Raw genomic sequence first — 20,836 nt, 5'->3', positions numbered from 1 at the left:
GAATTAAAAACTCAGAATTCATGCTTTAGCTTTTCCTAGAATCTTGTTTTGCAACTTTCAGAGTTCTCCCACTGTCAGAGAAAAATCGTGTTCCTGATGGACTGAAACGATTGGGGCACTCAGTGTGATTGAAAGAATAAATTGCCAAATTATCACAGCCCCTCAGCTGTGAGATTGATCATTCCTCACATCTTTGGAACATGCAAACTCATGGATAGAACAGCAGGAGATTAACTGGGTATTACTAATTGCTGATCACAAAGGCTGTCAGGGTAAAATTAGAAAGGGAATTTTTTTGAAACCCAACCCCTTTTGCTCAGTGCTTCCAGGATTTGGTTTTCACTTCTTGTTTTGTGGGCAGAACCTTCAAGCAATTTTTTGCTGGAAAAAGAAGATTGAGGTTTTTTTCCCCCTAATTTTGATTAGCAAAATGCTACAGCCACGGAAGATGGGCATGCCAGCAGACTAAATCCAATTAGTGTGCCTCGAGCTAAGCAGCACCAATTATTGTCTGTGACAATTCACTATCACTGAGACTGGTTTCTGCTGGGTCTGTGACCTATGAGGAATGGAGGGAGATGCTGCTGCTTACCTGGATGGATCTGATGGATCTCCTGTAGGGTCTGGCTGTGCTGACCCCTCTTGGGAGGGACGGGACAGCCTGGCCCCAGCCTAGCCAGCATTTGCTGAATGCATCTGCGCTATCCACATGGTCTTGCTTTGCCTGGAACTGGTGTTGGGACATGGAAACTCTTCCCAAAGTGTTCCTCAGCTCATGGAAAGATCACTTCAAGTATTGCCAGGCTGGCTCAGCTGAGCTGGGACTGCCTGTGCCTGCACATGGTCCCACCAGTTGATGCATGAGCTTCAGTCTGAAGGTGTTTGCCCTTACCAAGCCAAAAATTTGGTCTCCAGGATATATGGAAGTCCAGACCAGATCCAGAAGTAAGAGCAGGTGTAAAGAATGACAGGCAGCAGCTTCATCTCAGCTGTGGCCTTACCAAGCTTGGGGGTTTTTAAGCTCAGTGTGAGGACTCCACTCAGGACCTCCAGATGCCCTCTCTTCTGAGGTTTTCTTCGTACTCTGAATGGAGTTAGGATGTAGATAACACATTACCAGCACTTTATCCTGTATGTGTGACAAACAGAACCCCCTCTGGATCCCTGGTGATGCCGTGTCCCCTCACCTACAGGCCGTGTCCCCACAGCAGGTGCCCGAGGTGCTGATGTGACACCCACCACTGCCTGCTCCTTGCCAGAGCTATGGGGAAACTGCAGAGTAAAATCAGCATCCACACCACCAAATACAGGTAAAGCAATGCTGGGAGATCAGGTCTTGCTGATAAACCAGATGTGAGAGTGAAGAGAGACCACAAAAGACTAGATGCAAGCACAGGGGTTTCGTTTCATTACTGGATGTTTGAACAAGGTTTTGGTTTCTAACCCTCACTTATAAAGTCTGCTCAGCTTCTTTGGAGGACTTAAATCCCAAGTGTCACTCACAGGATTGGCCAAGCATATAACCATGGCCAGGGATTGTGCTCTGTGATGTCTGAGGCAGAGCTCTGAAGGGGAGCAGCTCCAGGAGTGGCTCTTTGGCCCAAATACCCAAACTGCTTTGTTGTGCCTTCAGAGCCTGTCACCAGCTTTCATGGCCAAGATGAAATAATTCAGTCACTGTCAGGGAGAGGGATCTGGAGAGGAGCACTGGGTGCCAGCAGGAGGGACTCATGGCCAGGGAGGTGTCACAGCAAAGAGCAGCAGGGCCTGATCCATGTGAGTGACTGTGGAGGCTGGTGAGGTCAAAATCTTTTTTCTTCTGAAACAAATATTCAGCAGCTCTAGAGCTGGGATAGGTCTGCTCCATCTCACTCAGCCTCTCTCTGGCTCTCTAAGACAGATGTTGTCATGTCAGAAGATGCCAGAGGTGCCAGGGAATGGCACTGACCTTGCCTCCCAGCCCCTGCAGCTCCCACGGCTGTCCCTGTTCCTCTGCAGGGCTGACAGCTCCGTGGGACAGACGGGACCCGCTGGAGCCTCCCAGCAGCACAGCCCCGCTCACACCGACGCTGTCACGTCTGTGGCTGCTCTCAAACCAGACCTGTGTGTGTCAGGAGGAAGGGATAAGGTGAGGTTTCCCTTGGGACAGGAGAAGATATCAACAGCTTCAAAAATAAGATTGAAATGTGAGGTTTGAACATTTCCATGGGTGGTAACTAGGTCGGTCCCTGGATTTAGAAAGCAAAAATGAGCTTAGAATGAGGGCACGCTCTGAAGCACATGGAATCAAATTTTGTAACCTCTCCAGAGCTCCTATCACATCAAATGCTCCCACCCAGGCTTGGGATCGCCACACTGACTCCTACATCACTTGTCTTTAAGGACAGCTGTACATGCTCTAGAAGCTGAAAACCAGAGGAACCCGTTCCCTGTCCTGTGGACTGTACACAGATCTTGCTATGCCATAACCAAAGGTGTGAAAAATCCTCCCTGCCCTGCTCTTGCTGACCCCTGTCCCTATCCCTGCAGAGTGTGGCTGTGTCCAGCTGGAGATCTGGGGCTGCCCTGCGCCGCTTCATTGGCCACGAGCGTGAGGTCACCAAGGTGAGAGCGCCGGGGTCTCCCTCAGGAGCTGGGGAGCCAGGGATGATGGAGCACTGGTTTGTCATCCACACAGAAAGGTGGGATCAGGGTATTCCTGGTATCCAGCTGGGGACCGTTGGGCTTGATGACCTTAAATGTCTTTTCCAAACTTAAGTATTCATGATTCTGTGATCAGAACACATTAGGTTTTTCCCAAGGTCCCACAGATACTTTTGGAAGCAGCATAGGGTGTTGCATCCAGACTAAACAGGGCTGCAGGAGGTCTGGATGACAAGTTTTTTAGAGACTGTAACTAAAGCTCAGGATGAACCATGAGGTCAAGCTTTTGGTGCAGATATGCCATTCCCTTTTCTTCAGGTCTCATTCTGGTAGACTTGATATTATTTCACAAATCAGCCATACCTGGCTGACATATTCCAGGAATACCCATGCCATGTGCCATAGCTGGCATATTCTGGGAAGAGAAGGGCTTTAATTTCCTTTCTCGGATTGGGATGACAAAGCCAAGCAGGCTGCTGGGAGAGCAGATGTGCAGAGGGGCTGTAGCTGTGTGTGGTGTGGCCAGTGCATCTCTGCAGGGGACAGCCCCAGTGGGTCCCTGGGCCATGGGTACTGCAAAGACAAAGGGGGCATTGTTCACCTCAGTGCTCAAAACAACTGTGCACTGGGCTTATTTGGTTTATAAGGAAGTTTCTCCTGTAAAATGAATGAATGGTTTCTAAGAACAAGACCTGAGAGCACCCATCCATCATCCCTGGCTCTGAAGGGATAAGGGACAGAGTTGGAGGCCAGGCTCTCCCCAGCAATGTTCCTGCGTGTGTTGGGCCGTGGCAGGCCAGCAGCAGAGTTGTGCTCTCCCTGTGAACTGGGCGGGAGGATGAGCAGCTTCTCCTTCTGGCCCTTGGCAGGTCACCTCAGCCCTTGACTCCAACAGAGTCTTCAGCGCATCCCGGGACAAGACAGTGATTATGTGGGAGCTTCATGGGACTTCGGGGCCAAGCCAGCAATTCCCAGGACATGACCTGGTTGTTACAGGACTGGCTGTGAGCCCAGGTGAGGGACAGCACACTCCCAGTCCCCAGGGACTGACTGACAGTGTTTCTTGCCTTGTTTCTGATATTAATTGTGGTTGCAGACGCCTCCCAGCTGTGCACGGGCTCCCGGGACAACACTGTGTGCAAGTGGGACACCGAGACTGGGGAGTGTCTGGGCAGAGCTGCAATCTCCAGGAATCTGGTAGGATTTGCTGGTTCCTCCAATCCCACCTCAACCTCCCCCTGCCTGTATGGCTATTTCACAGATGGAGCTGTGCAGAGAGAATCTGCTGTGAGCTTGGTGCCAAAGGGAGCCCTTGGGACACTGTGCACCTGGCAGGCTCAGCTTGAGGCTGTTACCCTGCTCCAGGTAACAGCAAACCCAGGAGTAGAAAGGTACCAAGGGACTCATGGCAGTTTATCAATGCTCTCAGAGCTGTTTGGAAGCACACAGAATCATGCAATCACTGAAGTTGGAGAAGACCTCTAAGACAGAGTCCAGCCATTGCCCCAGTGCTGTTTCAGCCACTACTAACTCATGTCCCCAAGTGCCACATCTACTTGTCTTCTAAATCCTTCCAAGGATGACGACTCCACCACTGCCCTGGGCAGCCTGTGTCAATGCCTGACCAAGAAATTTTCCCCAGTATCCAACCTAAACCTTCCTTGGCACAACTTGAGGCCATTTCTTCTCATTGCTTGTTCCCTGGGAGCAGAGCCTGACCCCCCGCCCCCCCAGCTGCACCCTGCTGTCAGGGAGATGTGAAGAGCAGAAGATCCCCCCGAGTCTCCTTTTCTCCAGGCTGAACAAGCCCTGTGCAGTGGGGCTGCATTGCCTCCTGTACCAGCCCAGAGCTGGTGTGGGTACCACCCCTGGTGCCTGTGCTGTCCCTGTTCCCATGGCTCTGTGTCCTGCTTCTGGCACCTGCCAGCCTCAGTCACCTCCAGTAATCCCACTGGGACTGGATGTGGCAGGGGAGCAGAAAATGTCTTTATCCAACATTTCCAGCTCCCAACCTGGCGGGAGGAGGGAGAGGATGGGAGCTCAGTGGCTCCATCCTCAGGCAGACATAGCCTGGGCTGCACACAGAGGTGGCTCCTGCTCATCCTTCCCTCTCTGCAGGTCACACACCTGTGCTGGGTTCCTGGAGAGCCTTATGTCATCCAGACCTCAGAGGATAAAACCACCAGGTAAATTCTCCGTGTGGCCAGTGAGAAGGGAGGAACAGCCTGAGGCACGTGGGGCTGTTGTGTGGTTGGTTGTCATGACCACTGCTGGTGTGGCTAAAAGTCACCTGCCAGCTCACCTGGGCCTTGGAATGCAATGTCGTGCCAGGGACAGGGGCTGGAAGCAGCTCTGGGTGGTGACTGCAGGTGAAAAAGAGAATTTGTGAGACAGAAAGCTGGAGAGTGATCCAGCATAGATAAATGCAGGGATGCAGGGAGAGTTTGGGAGCAGCACGGCAGAGCGCATGGGCACAGCCAGGGTGTGCGGGAGGGCACAGAGGGAAACCGTGGTGGTGATGATGCCTCAGGGTCCCCTTAGCCTGTGTGTTCCCCCACAGGGTGTGGGACAGCCGGGAGCTGCAGGTGGCACACACATTCCCAGCCAAGCAGCACATCCAGACATGCTGTGACGTGAGCCAGGACGGGCGGTACTGCCTGAGCAGCAGCAGCGGCTCCGCCGGCCACGGCGCCGAGGCCACCGTGAGTGCCTGAGCCAGGCCTGGGCTCCCGGCCCCTTTCCCTCCCACAGACAGGGACAGCAGCACTCAAGGTGCTCAAGGGTCTGAGTGCTCCCCCTGCCCTGGCCTTGGGCTGGTGGCACCAGCAAGGGCCAGTGCTTGGTGTCTTCCTGCCTATCTCATGGGAAGTTCTGCTCAGGGAATATCAGCAGTTACTCTTCCTGATTAAACCAATGGAATTTGTCCCATCCCTGGAAGTGTCCAAGGCAAGGTTGGATGGGGTTTAGAGGAGCCTGATCTTGTGAGTGGCATCTGTGCCCACAGCGGGCACTTGAAACTCTTTAAGGTTCTTTAAGTTCCTTCCACCCCCAACCAGTCTGGAATTTTATTGCAGTAAAACACACACAAAAAAATGGATGGCATTAAGGAACACAAGGTTCTTGCAGAAACCCTGTAAGGGATCCCTTGCTCCAGATCTTTCCAAAGCAGGGATTCAATCCAGCAGGTTCTCAGCCCTGTGTGTGAGGATCAAGAGGATGAAACTATCCCATCCCAGGGTGGGGGTGGCTGAGGATGGGAGCAGGCTGGACACTTCTTACCTGACTCCACAGTCTTAGCTTGTTGGCTCTAATGGGTGTGGCCACGTCCTCATTTTCACCAGTGGTGAAAATCCTTTGGGCTTTGATGGTCTCCAGGACTGTGAGTATGAGCAGGGACAAGGGCAGTAGCTGTGGTACTCTGAGGATTGCTGAGGAGCTCTTTTATCCCAGCTCACCTTCCTGTCTCTGTAAAACAACTTGGTGCTGGCAGAGCTGGGGCTCTACCGCTGCCTGTTTCCTGCAGCTCTGGGACCTGAGGCAGACCAGGGGCCGAGTGTGTGAGTACAAAGGGCATTTCCAGACCACCACCTCGTGTGTTTTCCTGCCCCGGGGCCCTGCTCTCGCCCCCAGCATTGCCACATCCTCCAGCGACAGCACAGTGAAGGTCTGGGACCAAGACACTGGAGGTAGGGGAGGCTCCTGCCTGTTCCCTGCTCCTTTCTCCTGAATAACAAACCCACTGCCCTCAGTTCTGTCTCCTGGTGGTGATGGGCAGGGTGAGTGCTGCTATCTCTGGAGTTTACTTCAAGCCAGCTGCACGGCAGGGTGGAGAAATGCCCCAGGGAAAACCCAGGGCTCAACAAACATGAAGTAGCTACTAATCAGAGACGATAGGGGTCTTCCCTCAGCTAAAAGGAGGAATTACCAGGCAACTTTTAAAGATACATCCAAGTTAAGACATAAGAGGACAAATGATAAAAAAGAACAGGGGAACTCCAGAGATTTCTGCAGGTACAAGTAAAAGGTAGTAAGGAAAAGAATTTGTGCTGGAGGACAGAGGTCAGCCAACAGCCTCATTTTGGTTGTCCTCTTGAAGGGGAATTGTGGGCATTTTGGGGTTAAGTCTGGTGGTGAGGATGAGTCCCTCCCTGAGCTGAGCACAAAGGTGTTTGTTTGCCTGGCTAACCCTGCCACAGCAATAGGTTCTTAGTAACTCTTCTGCTGCAGGCAGAGACCTCTTGGGAGCTGTTCAGGTTCAAAGCATTAGGGCACTCCCCAGGGCTAAGCCCCTCTCCAAGGGAACTTATTTAAGATGGGCTGAAAATAGAAACCTGAGGCTCTCCTGCAAAGAAGGACCTTCTGTTCTCTTACCTGTTCCTTTTCCTGGTGCACCCAGGGTGGCTGTGGGGCTGGCAGCAGCTTTGATCCTCTTGCCTTCCCAGCTGGGTGAGCCATAATCCAGCTGCTCTGGGAAGGGTGCAGGTCACCAGGAGAGGCAGCTGCCTCTGGCAAAGTGAAGCTCTGTTTGCAGCTCAGCCTGAGGCTGGGGGTCTCTGCACAAACTAATAACAGACAAACAGAAAGGCTCATGTGGCACTGGGTATTGTAAATCTTATTTCTCTTTCCTTTTGGAAATTCATCAAAACTGTATGGTGAATGTAGTACAGCCCTTATAAAAACTGTAAGAAATTTAGGAGAGAAAGATGTGTTGGAAATGGCTCCAGGCACACCCTGCAGCTCTGCCCAGTGGGGTCTGTAAGTCCATCCAGCCCTGCTTCCTGTCCCAGGAAGAGGCATAGCCTGACCCCAGCCTGGATCCCTGGCAGCCAGTGCCTGACTGGGTAATGCACAGGGGTGAGTGTCTCTTTTCCAGGGGCACATCCCAGTGTGTTGGAGCCAGGACAGTGAGGGCAGCAGCTCACCCACCTCAGGCGAGCAGAGTCTGGAGGTGGGAGATTGGTGTGGCCCTGCCTCATCTCAGCAAACCCGGCATTCCTCCTTTATCCCTTCCCTTGCAGCCTGCCTGGCCACGCTGTGCCTCGAGGGCTCGGGCCCGCTGGCCTCACTGGCCGCCTGCGACAGCTCCACCCTGCTCTGTGCCAGCTCCAACTCCGGCATCCACGTGCTCCGTGTGAGCGGCAGCACAGAGCTGGCCCTGGAGGAGGTGTCAGCGTTCTGAGCACTGGAACCCCCTGTCAGACCCTGTCCCAGGAGGACATGTGACCCCCAAGAGCTGCCCTGACAGCAGGCAGCAGGTACTCTGTGCCTGTGGGACACGGCAGCAGGGCTGGGGGAGTTGCTGTTTTGTTTATGGGTAACGTGGAGGCACCAGAGCCGTGCAGGAGAAAAGCCAAACCTGGGAGCCTTCAGGCCAAGCTCTTGCTCCTGACTGAGCCTCCTATACTTTCCTTACAATGCCTCCCTGCAGCCAGAGGGAGGAAATGAGACACCAGGACCAAGGGACAGATACTTGAGCACCAGACACACAGCTGGACCTGGGCTTAGACCAGAGGAGACTGCAATTAAATAATTCTTCTGTGTTAGTTGCTGGCCTCTCATTCCATCGTATTTTCCCTGGAAAGAACTGTGCTGACAGTTCCCAAGGAACAGACAGCTTCTCTCCAGCTGACAACAGGGAGGTGAATCCATCTTCTCTTCACTCCTGAAGGTTTTCATCCAATCACAGAAGTCCTGAGTTAGAAGGGACCCACCACGATCACCCCGTGCAGCCCCAGTCCCTGCCCAGACCCCCCAACAATCCCCCCCTGTCCATCCCTGGCAGCGCTGTCCAAACGCTCCTGGAGCTCTGGCAGCCTCGGGGCCGGGACCATTCCCTGGGGAGCCTGGGCAGTGCCCAGCACCCTCTGGCTCAGGGAAGAACCTTTCCCTCATCTCCAGCCTGAGCTGGCCCTGGCCCAGCTCCAGCCATTCCCTGTCCCTGTCACAGGGGCAGAGATCAGAGCTGCCCCTCAGGACTAAGCTGCAGACCCTGATAAATCTCCCCTCAGCCTCTCCTTTGCCAGGCTGAACCAATGACCTCACCCCTCCTCAGCTGATTTTTACACCAGCAGAAATCAAATTGTACATTGTGAAATTCCTGTAATTTCTCCATTCTTTGTGAGACCCAGAGCCCAGGATACACATTCAAAACCTGTTTGGATTTTCCAGGGCGCAACATTTGCAAAACCTCAATTTAAACAAACAAGTACAAAAGCTCTCCCCAAGGCAGGGCAGAACAAGACGCTCCTACAGTGAGTGACCTCACACAGCAAACACTGAACAGGAGATGCTGACATGGATTTGCAACACCCAGTCCATGGGACAACTCAAGGAGCAGGACGCAAGGTGGTACCTGAAAAATAAAAGATTCCCTGGCCTTGGACATTTACCGTAAGTGAATTCATGGGGATGCAGATCTCCTTCCAGAGACACCCATGTGGAGGCAGGGGAAGGAGGGCAACATGTGCCTCTCCCTCTGTGCTCTCTCTCTAATGGAAATCAAGTTTGAAGTCACATTCCTACCAAAAAGGAAGGTGAGAAGGGCAGTAACAGAAGCTGAACCATACACCACACCTGAGGTGCTCTGTGGTTACTGCAAATGTTTGGAGGACACCTGGGAGCTGAACTTGGAAGGGAGGGTAGAAGTACACGGATCAAAATTAGAGCAGAAAATGTACCTGCAGTATAAAAACAGTCCAAAAAGTGGGAAATGCCCCAAGACTTGATGCCAAGCAAGCCCAAGACAACACTGGTGCTTCAAACACACCCAAACTCCAGAGCAGCCATGACTGCAGCTGCTGTAACACATTAGATTCCTATTTTTTTCTTTGATATAAAAAGGCAACCAGAAGTCATTAACATCCCTGTCCATCTGAGCTACTCAGCTGTCCAGAGCTTGAAGGTTCTGTCGTAGGAGCAGGTGGCAATGAGCTGCCCATCCAGGGAGATGTCCAGGCCCATCACCTTCCCCTCGTGCCCCGCCAGTGTCTTCAGTGGGGACCAGCCAGGGTGGGTCCAGATCTTGGCCGTGTTGTCGTAGGCACCTGTGAGCAGGAAATTCCCGTGGTTGGCTGCACAGGAGGAGAAAAGGGGAGAAGTGAGACTTGCAAATGAAAACATGACATCTCTGCTCACCAGCACAGGCCTTGCTGAGCTGCAGGTGTGGATTTGAACTGATGGAGGGCAGAGATAGGGAGCAGCAGGGACTCACGTTCAAACCTGACACCAGTGACCAGGTTCTGGTGGGCAGGGATGGTGTAGATGCATTTCCTCTGCCGCAGGTCCCACACCTTGCAGGTGTTGTCCCCACTGCCCGTGGCCACGTGGTACCTGCCAAGGAGGGGAGCCAGAGCAGTGTTCAGGGAGTGGGGTTTGCACTCAGAGCTCCTACATCAGTGCCAGCTCCCTCCTTACCCATTTGGGGAGAAGTTGATCCCATAGATCTCCTTCAGGTGCCCTTCCAGGAACATGATACAGCGGCCTGTGCGCAGGTCCCACACCCGGCCAAAGGCATCCAGGCCTCTGCAATCACAGGATCACACACTGGGCTGGGCGGGACCTTACAGATCATCCTGGCCATGGGCAGGGACACCTTCCACTGTCCCAGGCTTCTCCAAGCCCCTTCCAACCGGGCCTGGGACACTTCCAGGATCCAGCTGCTCTGGGTACCCTGTGCCAGGGCCTGCCCACCCTCACAGGGAACAATTCCTTCCCAATATCCCATCCATCCCTGCTCCCTGGCAGTGGGAAGCCATTCCACCAGCAGAAATCTCTTGGTAGGGTTTCCCAGGCATGCAGAGCCAAGGGCAGCTCACCCCGTGCCAGCGAGGGAGCCGTCGGTGTGGAAGGCGATGTCATAGACCCCCTTGCTGTGCCCCTCCTGGTGCAGGATCTCCTCCTGGGCCTCCAGGTCCCAGAGGCGCCACGAGTGATCATAGCTGCAAGAACAAAGCACGCCTTAAATCACAGAGTCATTCAGGTTGGAAAAGCCCTCCAGGACCATCGATTCCAAGTGTTAACCCAGCATCACCACATTCACCACTAACCCGTGTCCCCAGCTGCCACATCTGGATATTTTTTGAACACTTCCAGGATGGTGACTCCACCCCTGGGCAGCCTGTTCTAGTGTCTGATCACCCTTCCTGTGAAACATTTTTCCCCAATACCCAACCTAAACCTTCCCTGGTGTAATTTGAGGCCATTTCCCCTGGTCTCCATGTAACTCCAGGGAGAATAACAGGATATTTCACCAACTCTGGGAGCATTTTATTCCCACCTTAGACCAAGGTGTCTCACACAGGAGTAGGGAAAGGAACCCAAATGACCTGCTGTCAATTACACTGCAACAGCCCAGCTGTGGTCACCAATGGCCATGCCCTGCCCTGCTGTGGACAAGCCCTGACACCACAGGGCCACCAGCTGGGCAGCCCATGGTAATTTCTGAAAGCCCAATGCCCAGGTGTCCATACCAGGTGGTGCCCAGGAACCTCCCAGATGGGTGCCACATCACACGAGCCACTCTCATGCTGTGTCCCTCGATGTCTGCCACCGGCTCATCACTGAAACACACAACAAACCATTGGCCACTGACCACAGGGCTCTGCCTCAACCCAGGCCTTTGCACACATATTGTGATGGCAGCAAAAGTTCTGCTGATCAAATCAAACCAGACAGGAACATGAGAGCTGTAGCCAGTGACTGAATTCTGCCTTTGGGTCATGCTCACAAAGCTCTGAGCGAAACCCTTTCTCTCCACACCTCCTGTTGGTTGTAAAGCTCTCCTGGGATGATGATGATGATGATGATTAATGAAAATTAACAAGGCCACTGTCATTAGCACTTTTGGAAGTACTGAAACAAACCACAGACTACCTGAACTGCAGGGAGTTCTGAGAACACATCCTGAGCTGCAACAACTCCAGCTGTTCTGTAGGGTGCAGGGAGACAGAATGGAGGGAATATTTACTCTCCCTGAATGACAGGCAGCAGGTCAGGAGCCTTCACTCACGATCTGAACATCAGTGAAGTTTCTTTCCAACAGGTTAAGAGACATGGTCACGTGAGCCTAACAACCCTTTCTGTCCCTTTGCACAGGGACACCTTTGCTGTTACAAACTGATTTTAATCTAAGGATAAACAACTGGGGCTCTGGGAGATGCCTGCCCTTCCCAGGAGCATTGCAGGCTCCACTTCTGAATCAGCTGATGCAGAGGCTCAGTACCTGAACCAGTCTCCTCTTCCCAGGCCTGATAGAGATGCTGCCTATCTGCCAGAGCTCCTCTGTGCAGTGACAGCCACTTGTTTGCAGCACAGCCCGAAGTTTTTGTGCCTGGTTGTGTATTTGGTCAATACCTCTCCAAATCCCAGTGCTTTCCAACCACCCAAAAATTCATTTCTTAGTATCTAAGAGGGGCACTTTTCTCCTAAGTGAGATGTTCGAATGAAACAGTCCCCAAACCTTCCATCCATCAGCCCCAGCAGTTCACCAATGCCCAGCAGCAATTCTGCCTCAATCCCTGTCAGACAATCTCCCTCACCTTGACTCCCTCATCAGGGTGATCTGCCTTCCTGATGAAGAGGCTGGCACATACTGAGGCCAGGGAGTGCACTGGGGTAACTACAAGAAAAGGTCACATTGGCAGGAGGCTGGTAAATGTCTGGAGGAACATGGAATAAACTCCAGCACAGCAATGCTGCAGCTGTGCACATCTGGAACAGTTCTGACCTTTCTAGGTTCCAGAGTTTGACGGAGCCATCGGCTGCACACGAGGCCAGGCTGACATCCTTCTTGTCCAGGGACACCGTCGCCTTGGGGTGGAACACGATTGCCCCTACATTGGTGCTGTGCCCTGAAGGGCAAGGAAAAACAAAGTTCAGAATTTGCCACAGGATCTTGGTCAATTCTTCAGAAAAGCATAATTTCCTTGGTACTGCTGAGGGAGGTGGCAGTAAACATTTTCACTGTGTCCTTGCTGCTGGGTGACAATGCCCTGTCACCCCCACCCAAACTGCACTTCCAGGGGGACCCAAGGCAAAGCATCCAACATCAAGGTTTGGAACCCTCAAAGTCCAGACAAAATTCAATGTATGAAACAAAGGATTTGTCCTCACATGTATATGTAGTTCAAGTTGTGACCACTGCTCAAAGAACTTCACTGTTGTCAAGTGACCTGCTCAAAACTGCTGCTGTTTGTAACTCAAGTAACTAAAACCAGGTTTGGAAACCAAACCAAACTGCTCAGAAATAGAAACAGCAAAGTTGGAGCTGGGGATTGAGCTAAAGGCCAGGTCTCCCTTCTCATTATATGACACATTCCCATGCTCCCAAGCCAAGGGATGCTCTCAGTAAGACAGAAATCTGCCCAAACACAACATTTTAAATCACAAAGTAATTCAGATGTGGGAGCTCAGCACAGAGAGGAATTAAAGAACCAAAAGCCTCAGTGAGAAGTGCTCGCTACCTCGTAAGGTGTGAACCAGGTTGCAGTCAGGCACAGACCAGAGCTTGCACAGCCCACTCCTGTGGAAGACAAGGAATGGATGTCAGTGGAGACGGAACATCAAGGAATAGATCAGTGTTCCTTGTTCAATCAGCTAAGATCAATGAATCTCTGCTCAGCTCTGAAATGAAGTGATGAGAGCTCAGAGCAGCCTCTCAATTCCCAAGCCTCCAAAAACATTCCTGTGCTCTCCCAACCCCCAAAACAGGTGCTGCCAAGTCAGACTCACCAGCAGGCTGTGGCCAGGAGTTTGGAGTTGGGGCTGAAGTGACAGTAGGACAGCGGGCGATCATCCCCAATCTGACTGCAGAAATTATTCAAGGACTGTAAAAAATACAAAGAATACCATCATTAAATGACTAAAGTGCAACCAGCCCAGAGCTATCCCCAGCCAAAGTTCGAGGTGAGGGAGGCAGATGTGCATAGGAGGAGGCAGAGGGCCTTGGAAAGTCACTTTCAAAGGGAGGAGCTGCCTCGGAGCCACTCCAGCTCCAGGTGGAAGAACCAGGGCCAGCCTGGCCCAAGTGGCCCAGCATAGCCTGAGGGCACAGCTCAGCCCCCATGGTATGTGTCCCCCCAGCCCAGAGCTCTGCTGCTGCAGTTCTGACACAGAACTGGCTGGAGTTTGGCATCTTTCCACAACTCATCCAAAGAATCCAACCAGACAGACGGGCAGAGGGGAGAAGCAAATCCTCTGGAGTAAACAGGATTAGGGAGGCAGCACATGCTGTGCCTGAGCCTCTCTGCTTGGTTAAGCTGGGAATCTGGCTTAGCATGCTCAGGAAGGGCATCTCAGAGTCATCCCAGACATGTCCAGCACCCAGAGCTGGATATTTCCCTTGGATTCCCTGGCTCCCCAGCCAGCCAAAGCCAGGAATACATTCCTTGTATTGAGTGGCAAGGCAGATGTCTCTGCATCCTTCTGCCATGCACAGGGTCAAATTGCATCTCCCTGGAGCACTCTGAAGGAGTCAGAACATGCTTTATAGACACAGGGAAAGGAGGAAAAGTAGAACTTCCCAAGATTGCAGAGACTGATGTGAATCTGGACAGCACCTCAGGCAGCTGAATTTCTGCTGAGCTTTTTGAAGGATCAGCCAAACATTGAAAACACAGCAGTGGAGCAGCTGCCAGACCTACCCGCAGGGATTTGTGCAGCTCCTGCCTCTGGGATGTCCTGGTGGCCTCGGGAATCTCCTTGAGCAGCCGGGCCTCCTCCAGCCTCTTTGCCGCCCTGGGCATAGCAAAAGTAGAGTGAAAACCCTCAGCACAGCCCCTTCCCTGCTGCTTGAAATGCCTTTTCCCTGCTCTTCCCCCCAGACTGGGCTAATGCTGAATCAGTCCCTGACAGCTCAAGCTCTGGGCTCACTGGATTTGCCTCCCCACTCCCTGGATTTCCTGTGCTACCCACAGTGAGATCTGCACTTGGATTTGACAAATGGCTGCACCTCCCTCCTCTGTGCTGTTTTCTCTCACCTGGGGAGTGAGTAGTTGGCCAGCCACAGCCTGGCTGTTTTCAGACTGCGTGGGCCCTCGTGGTACCAGGTTTGCTGATACTGTAAAAACAGGAATAAAATGGATGGAAAAGCTCTGGGGCTGCTGCCTCTGCCCTCACCTCCTCCCAGTACCTGCCCCCAAACCCTGCTCTGGCCTCTTAAGGGCCTTCTGCACAATTGTAAGCCCCGGGACAAGGGATTTGGAGAGATAAATCAAATTCTCTGCCCTACAGATCCAATCCTGACATGCTGTCACTTCACTCAACATTCTAGCTGAACTCATCTGCATTTACTGACATGACCCTTTACTGGGTGTTTGCACATCACCCAGTAAAGAGAAAACCCAGAGCTACAGAAATTATTTCTTACAGTATAGCTCAAAAATAAGGTAAAATGGACTGAGAAGAGAGACAGAAGCAGAAAGAGTAATCAAAGGCAGAAACAGATGCAGCAGCAGGAACATAGTTTTTTCTTCCCAAGTGCAATGAAAGTAAGGGACTTCCTACAGTAGGTAAGAGCCCACACATCTGCACTCCTGGTTTGCACACTGAGTGCAGCACAGAGCTCCGTCTGTGAGTAAAAAACACACTTGGTGCTCCTCACAGGGAACAAACATTACCACAGATTTGCTGAAATGGGTAACACAGAAAAAGCCTGAGGGGATGACACGAGAATCCACAGGCTGGCCAAAGCCAGGAGTCCTGGGTGTATCCAACCTGGATATACCATCCCTCCCTCAGCACTGATAAAACAGGAAACACCTTTACCTCTTCTTTGGACTTTTTTGACCTGTCATCATCTTTTCTGGTCTTTTTTAATGCATCTGTGCCAACCACTGAGAGGATGTTCCTCAACCTGGAAAAGAATTCAAAAAGCTAGATTTAGTCAGTGAATTCCCAGCTCACCTGACAAATATCAGTGTGACATTGCCTCTGCCTTGGGGCTCTTAGACCAGAAATCCACGCTGAGTTGGGCTGGAAGGGACCTTAAAGCTCATCAAAGGCAGGGGCCATGGGCATGGGCAGGGACACATTCCACTCTCCCAGGTTGCTCCAAGCCTCATCCAACCTGGCCTTGGACACTGCCAGGGATCCAGGGGCAGCCACAGCTGCTCTGATACCAGGGCCTGCCCACCCTCCCAGGGAACAATTCCTTCCCATTATCCCATCCATCCCTGCCTTCTGCCAGTGGGAAGCCATTCCCTGTGTCCTGCCCTCCATCCCTTGTCCCCAGTCCCTCTCTAGCTCTCCCTTAAGGCCCTGGCAGGGGCTCTGAGGTCTCTCTGGAGCCTTCTCTTCCCCAGACTGAACACCCACAGTTCTCCCAGCTGCCCTGTAGCACAACACTACTGCCTGCCAGGGTTCACTGCATCCCAACTCCCAGAACTTCAGGAATTTGCTAAGTGGCCGTTCCGTTTGCAGACACAGCACCTCTCCCTGCGCTCCGCAGGCCCCTCTCCGAAGAGCGTGATGGGCTCGCCCAGGGCCCTCAGGCAGGCCTTGACCTCAGAGTCATCCGTGGAGACGTTGATCTGCCGGGCACGCTTGCGGCGCTCAAACTCTGCCAGCACCTCGGCCTGGCGCTCGCTCATGTGGTCCTCGAGGTCAAACACCTCCCCTGGGCACAGACACAGCCCTGAGCACACGGAGCCACGACAGAAACCTGGGCTGGGAGGGACCTCCGGAGATCACCCAGTGCACCCCCCTGCCAAGACAGGGTCACCCGAAGCAGGTGACATAGGAACGTGTCCAGATAGGTTTGGGATGTCTACATAGGGGACGCTCCACAGCCTCTCTGCCCCTGGATCCCTCCCAAATGGGAAGATCCAGGCAAGGAGCCGCCCATTCCTGACTGGTTTGAGGTGATGCCCAAAGAGCAAGCAGAGACATTTGGAAAGGTCACATCTGCGGGGAGGAATAACAAAGGGTGATTGCACATCCTCACCACTGCTGATGTTGATGTTGCCAGCCTCCATGGCAGCCTTCATGCCCTCCTTGCCCAGCAGCCCTGACTCGCCTTTGGCCAGGCGCTCGCGCTCCTTCTCCTCCAGGCTCCCGTAGAAGATGGGCGCCCGCTTGGCCGGGGGTGCCTCGCCTTCCTCTGCAGGCTTGGCCTTGGGGGGCTGCAGTGAGAGGAAGAGTGGAGTGTGTCTGGGGATGGAGGAGCCAACCAACAGCCTGGCTGTGCCACAGAGCCGAGTTGTGCCAGGAAAACTGGGCTGGCCACCATGCAAAGAGCCTCTCAAAATCCCAGACTGCTTTGGGTTGGAAAAGGGGCATTAAAGCCCATCCAATTCCACCCCCTGTCATGGCTGGGACACTTTCCACTATCCCAGGCTCCTCCAAGCCCCATCCAACCTAGCCTGGAACACTTCCAGAGATGGAGCAGCCACTGGACACTAAGCTTTTTGCCCAAAAGCCAAGGAGCAAAAGTAAAATGCCACATGGAGTTGCTTAAATCAGGAAGTGTTGCGTCCCTATTATTTGTTATTACGTGCAGAGATAGTTTTTGAAAAAAGCTTTAAAACACGAAGCTTTTCCTGCTCCTGCTGAGCACCAGCACAGCCAGGAGCGATGCCATCCTCCAGCTCCCGGCACCCTCCCTGAAGGCTGGGAAAAGAGAACAGTGGCCGGCTCCTTCTCCCCGGAGAGGCCCCTCACACGGACTTGCCGGGAGAACAATCAGGATTGTGGAAAACGTAGGAAAACACGTGAGCCTTCAGGCTCCTTTAAATGGCTTCGGTGTCACCGGTGCATCGTAAACCGCACACAACAACAGCAGTCGCGACCCCCGCGGCCTCTCCAGCTCCTGCGAGCGGCACCGCTGCCATGCGGAGAACGGGCCCGGAGCCGCCCCCACCTCCCGGACACTCACCTCGGGGGGCCGGGCCGCGCCGCGCGCCGCCAGTGCCCGCGCGGTGGCCATGGCGGGAGCGGGAACGGGAACAAGACCAGGAACCGATAACAAGCCTGGAAGGGGAGCGGGAACAGGAACCAGAGCGCGAAGAAGACGAAACCCGCCGCGCTCGAGCTCCGGCACCTCACAGCCACTTCCGGGTCGCGCAGAGCATGCCGGGAGGTGTGGCGGGGCGAGTGGCGCGCGCAGGGTACGCCGGGAGCTGCAATGCCCCTTGAGGGCGGGACGCAGAGGGCACGCCGGGAAGTGTGGCGGGGCGGTGCGCGCGGAGCACGCCGGGAGATGCAGCGCCCCTTAAGAGCGGGACGCGCGGAGCACGCCGGGAGGTGTGGCGGGGTGGGTGGGGTTGGCTGAGGGCGGGAGCGCTAGGTCCTGTTGCGGGTCGCGGTGTTGCCGGTCGTAATGCTCCGTCGGAAGCCGACGCGGCTGGAGCTGAAGCTGGATGACATCGAGGAATTCGAAAGTGTCCGGAAGGAGCTGGAGGTGCGCGCGGGGCCGGACGCGGGGGTCTCGGCCCGCCCCCGGCCCTGACCCGCCCGTTCGCCCGTAGAGCCGTAGGAAGCAACGGGACGAGGTGGAGGCGGCGGCGGGTGGCGAGGAGGCGGCAGCGATCGGAGCACTGGGCACGGAGCACAAGAGCCGCGAGCAGCTCATCAGTGACCGCATCGGGTACAAGCCGCAGCCCAAGGCCGGTGGCCGTACCGCGCACTTCGGCACCTTCGAGTTCTAACGGGGGCTGCCCCGGGACCACGCAAGCCCCAGCCCCGCTCAGCCGGGAGAGCCACGCCGGACGGGCCGAACCGTCCACGCTCTGAGCTGTTACATTTTTTGGTTAACATGTCCGCCCGTCGGCAGAGTGTTTTGTTTTAAATAAACATGTATTTTTTTAAGGAAAATTATAATAATCCCACTAGCTGCTGTAAATAGCTGCAGTGACCAGGTGGGAATGGGAACACCTGGACCAGCCGTTCCTGCTCCTGTGAGCAGGGGGATAAAACACTGTGGGAGGATCCTCAGGGAAAGTTAATTTGGTGATCTTAATCCAGACAGTGGAGTGTGGCCACCTACAGCCCTACCCACTGGTGGCCCCACTGAAGAGAAGCACCTGATGAGTGTTTTGGGATAAAGGTGCCACAGTTCTGGATGCCAAGCACTGTTCTGTCCTTTTTGTTGCCAGGAGTAAGTCACCCAGTCTCAAATACATCCCAGAGCTGCTTCCCAATCTTTGCCACAGCTGGGATGTGGTTTGGGCCCTGAGCAGGGAATGGCTGCAAACCTGGATCATGGGCTGGGCACACGGATGTGGAGTGATATCCTGTATTTTGTGACTGAGCAGCTTTTCCCTTACACTCCCCTGTTCCACCTCCATCTAGCCCTGCTGCCCTGGTTTGTCCTTGGAGTGGAGCTCAAGGCTGTTTGCTGCTTGGATCAAAGGCCACCAAGTAGTCCCTTATGGATGGTGTCACGTGAAAAGGCCAGGGGCACATTGATTTCTTCAGCAGGTCCCTGGATTTACCCTCATCAGGTGTCTGGGCAGGTCAGATTTGATTTAGATGAGAGGAAGGTGAGATTTGGGGCAGAGCCCACTCAAGAGGAGTTTGGCACACAGTGGTGTGAGCTGAAGGAAGCGGCTTAAAAATCTCAGCAGCTTCTTGGTGCTCAGGAAGCTGTAGCCTGGGGAAGGAGCTGGGCCTGCACTAGGACACCTGCAGGGAATTCAGGAGCTGGAGGCTCTCCCTGCCTCTGGCCAGGGCTGTTTCCTACCATCTTCAGCACAATGACCAAGTCTGGTTTTCAACAATCCTCCAAAGTGGATTTCAGTTAAATTCAGGCTTCCTGTGTTGTAGGTGCATCAGATTTCATGTCAGGCTGGGGAAACTTCAAACTTTTCCAACTGGAAAGGGCCCCAGACTGGCCTAGGAAAGAGCTGTTTTTTCTGTCTAACACCACATAAAATGATCAGGGGCTGCTCTGCTGACATTCCCAACAGGTTCCAGCTCTGAGAGGACAACACTTTAGGAGGTTGTTACAACTCCCTAAAACTCCTCTCCCCAACTGTTCCCTCTCCAGGCAGGTAGATCTGGGAGGCACCAATTCTTTTCATCCCTCCCCACACCTGCAAAGTGTGACTGACCTGGAACAGAGACTTCCCAGTGAATCCCCACATTCCCATTCCAGCAGCTTCAGGGCGTGTTCCTGTGAGCTGGGAAAGGCCCAGAGGATTCTGTTCTTCACTCCCGTTCCACAGCACCTGAACAGGAACACTGGGCCCTGCTGCTCCCTCTGAGGGTTGCACTGAGGACTGTTCCCAAAATACACCCCCACCACAGTAAAATGCAATTTATTTTATTGGTTAATTATATACAGGAGATTCTTGATATTCACAGTAACATCAGAGAAGTTAGCGCCACAAAAAGCAAGAGTAAAAACGAAACTGAGAGTCCACTGTAAACTAGAAATTCTGCTGGATTGGGTGGGAGTGGCTCCAGACAAACTCAAAAGGCACTGAAAGAAAAGCAACAAAAGCCCACTGGGGAACACAGCCCAGATGCTCTGAGCTCCCCCCTCAATGATAATTCGGAGGCACAGCATATGCAGAGCAAACATCAGGGCAGAGACAGGCACAGGATGTCACCCCCAAGCAGGACAGCACACCCAAACATGCTACATGTGTCAACACAGGCGTTTAAAGTACCCAGGCCTGGTCATCCTTCAAGCCCTCCCCTCCCCGTGTTACCAGGACAACTGTAAATTCAGCAGAGGGGCTGGGGCTGCCCCAGAGCTGCCGATCCCGTCCAGAGGGATTTGCTCAGGCTCTGCTCAGCACGCAGCAGCCCGGATTGAGAACACACCATGGTGGCATCTGGTGGCAAGGGGGAAGCTGGGACACGGGGAGGTTGATGGCTGGATTGTGACACTGAACTGAGGAGAGCACAGCCACGGCGGGAGGGAGCGGCCTGGACGTGCCCCTTCCCAGGCTGCACACCAGGGAGCTCAGGAACAGAGTGGACACAGCCTCCCCCGCTCTCCTCAGCCATTCCCTCCTCACCTTCCCTGGGCAGCCCAGGGTGCCCAAACCACCCTTGGTGCAGGCTGTGGGACCAGCTGGGGCACCTGAGGAGACTCCTGCCTGGGCAGTGTCCCTTCCCTGTGCATGCTGGAGAAAGCTGTGTGTCCTCTCTGGGGACAGCATGGGCAGGAGATGAGCCTTGGAAGCTCATCCTGGGGAGAAACAATTCCAGGGGCACAGGTGGTACAAGCAGAACGAGCAGAAGAGCTTAA

The 20,836-nt window shown here is 53.7% G+C and overlaps 3 protein-coding genes across 3 annotated transcripts; 2 read left to right on the top strand and 1 right to left on the bottom strand.

Annotated features, from left to right (window-relative positions):
• Positions 1–1,263: 1,263 nt before the first annotated feature.
• WDR31 (WD repeat domain 31) lies at positions 1,264–7,834 on the top strand. Its single transcript, XM_062505670.1, has 9 exons — positions 1,264–1,310; positions 1,999–2,128; positions 2,530–2,604; positions 3,513–3,657; positions 3,740–3,840; positions 4,762–4,829; positions 5,204–5,345; positions 6,167–6,329; positions 7,662–7,834. The coding sequence occupies exons 1-9, from the start codon at positions 1,264–1,266 to the stop codon at positions 7,820–7,822; spliced, it is 1,032 nt and encodes a 343-aa protein (XP_062361654.1). The 3' UTR covers positions 7,823–7,834.
• A 725-nt stretch (positions 7,835–8,559) lies between these two features.
• Positions 8,560–17,680, bottom strand: PRPF4 (pre-mRNA splicing tri-snRNP complex factor PRPF4). Its single transcript, XM_062505668.1, has 14 exons — positions 17,513–17,680; positions 16,583–16,760; positions 16,069–16,255; positions 15,406–15,493; positions 14,619–14,698; positions 14,283–14,376; positions 13,372–13,466; positions 13,104–13,162; positions 12,368–12,491; positions 11,112–11,201; positions 10,458–10,580; positions 10,057–10,164; positions 9,854–9,972; positions 8,560–9,713 (listed from the first exon to the last, which is right to left on the bottom strand). Exons 1-14 carry the CDS (start codon positions 17,561–17,563, stop codon positions 9,520–9,522), a joined length of 1,590 nt encoding a protein of 529 aa, XP_062361652.1. The 5' UTR covers positions 17,564–17,680; the 3' UTR covers positions 8,560–9,519.
• A 226-nt stretch (positions 17,681–17,906) lies between these two features.
• Positions 17,907–18,399, top strand: CDC26 (cell division cycle 26). Its single transcript, XM_062505826.1, has 2 exons — positions 17,907–18,037; positions 18,105–18,399. Exons 1-2 carry the CDS (start codon positions 17,957–17,959, stop codon positions 18,282–18,284), a joined length of 261 nt encoding a protein of 86 aa, XP_062361810.1. The 5' UTR covers positions 17,907–17,956; the 3' UTR covers positions 18,285–18,399.
• Positions 18,400–20,836: the final 2,437 nt, after the last annotated feature.

This window comes from Cinclus cinclus, chromosome 19 (assembly GCF_963662255.1).
Source record: "Cinclus cinclus chromosome 19, bCinCin1.1, whole genome shotgun sequence".
Taxonomy (NCBI): Eukaryota; Metazoa; Chordata; class Aves; order Passeriformes; family Cinclidae; genus Cinclus; species Cinclus cinclus.
This window is presented reverse-complemented; position numbering and strand designations above follow the sequence as displayed.

Bases quoted from the DNA above. Each gene is read 5' to 3' on its own strand.
- WDR31 (XM_062505670.1), top strand. From the start codon at position 1,264: ATGGGGAAACTGCAGAGTAAAATCAGCATCCACACCACCAAATACAG. The intron at 2,129-2,529 runs GTGAGGTTTCCC...CTATCCCTGCAG, and splicing joins TGTCAGGAGGAAGGGATAAG to AGTGTGGCTGTGTCCAGCTG. The intron at 4,830-5,203 runs GTAAATTCTCCG...GTTCCCCCACAG, and splicing joins TCAGAGGATAAAACCACCAG to GGTGTGGGACAGCCGGGAGC.
- PRPF4 (XM_062505668.1), bottom strand. From the start codon at position 17,563: ATGGCCACCGCGCGGGCACTGGCGGCGCGCGGCGCGGCCCGGCCCCCC. The intron at 16,761-17,512 runs GTGAGTGTCCGG...CTCTCACTGCAG, and splicing joins GCGCGGCCCGGCCCCCCGAG to CCCCCCAAGGCCAAGCCTGC. The intron at 11,202-12,367 runs GTCAGAACTGTT...TGTGTGTTTCAG, and splicing joins AAACTCTGGAACCTAGAAAG to TGATGAGCCGGTGGCAGACA.
- CDC26 (XM_062505826.1), top strand. From the start codon at position 17,957: ATGCTCCGTCGGAAGCCGACGCGGCTGGAGCTGAAGCTGGATGACATC. The intron at 18,038-18,104 runs GTGCGCGCGGGG...GTTCGCCCGTAG, and splicing joins GTGTCCGGAAGGAGCTGGAG to AGCCGTAGGAAGCAACGGGA.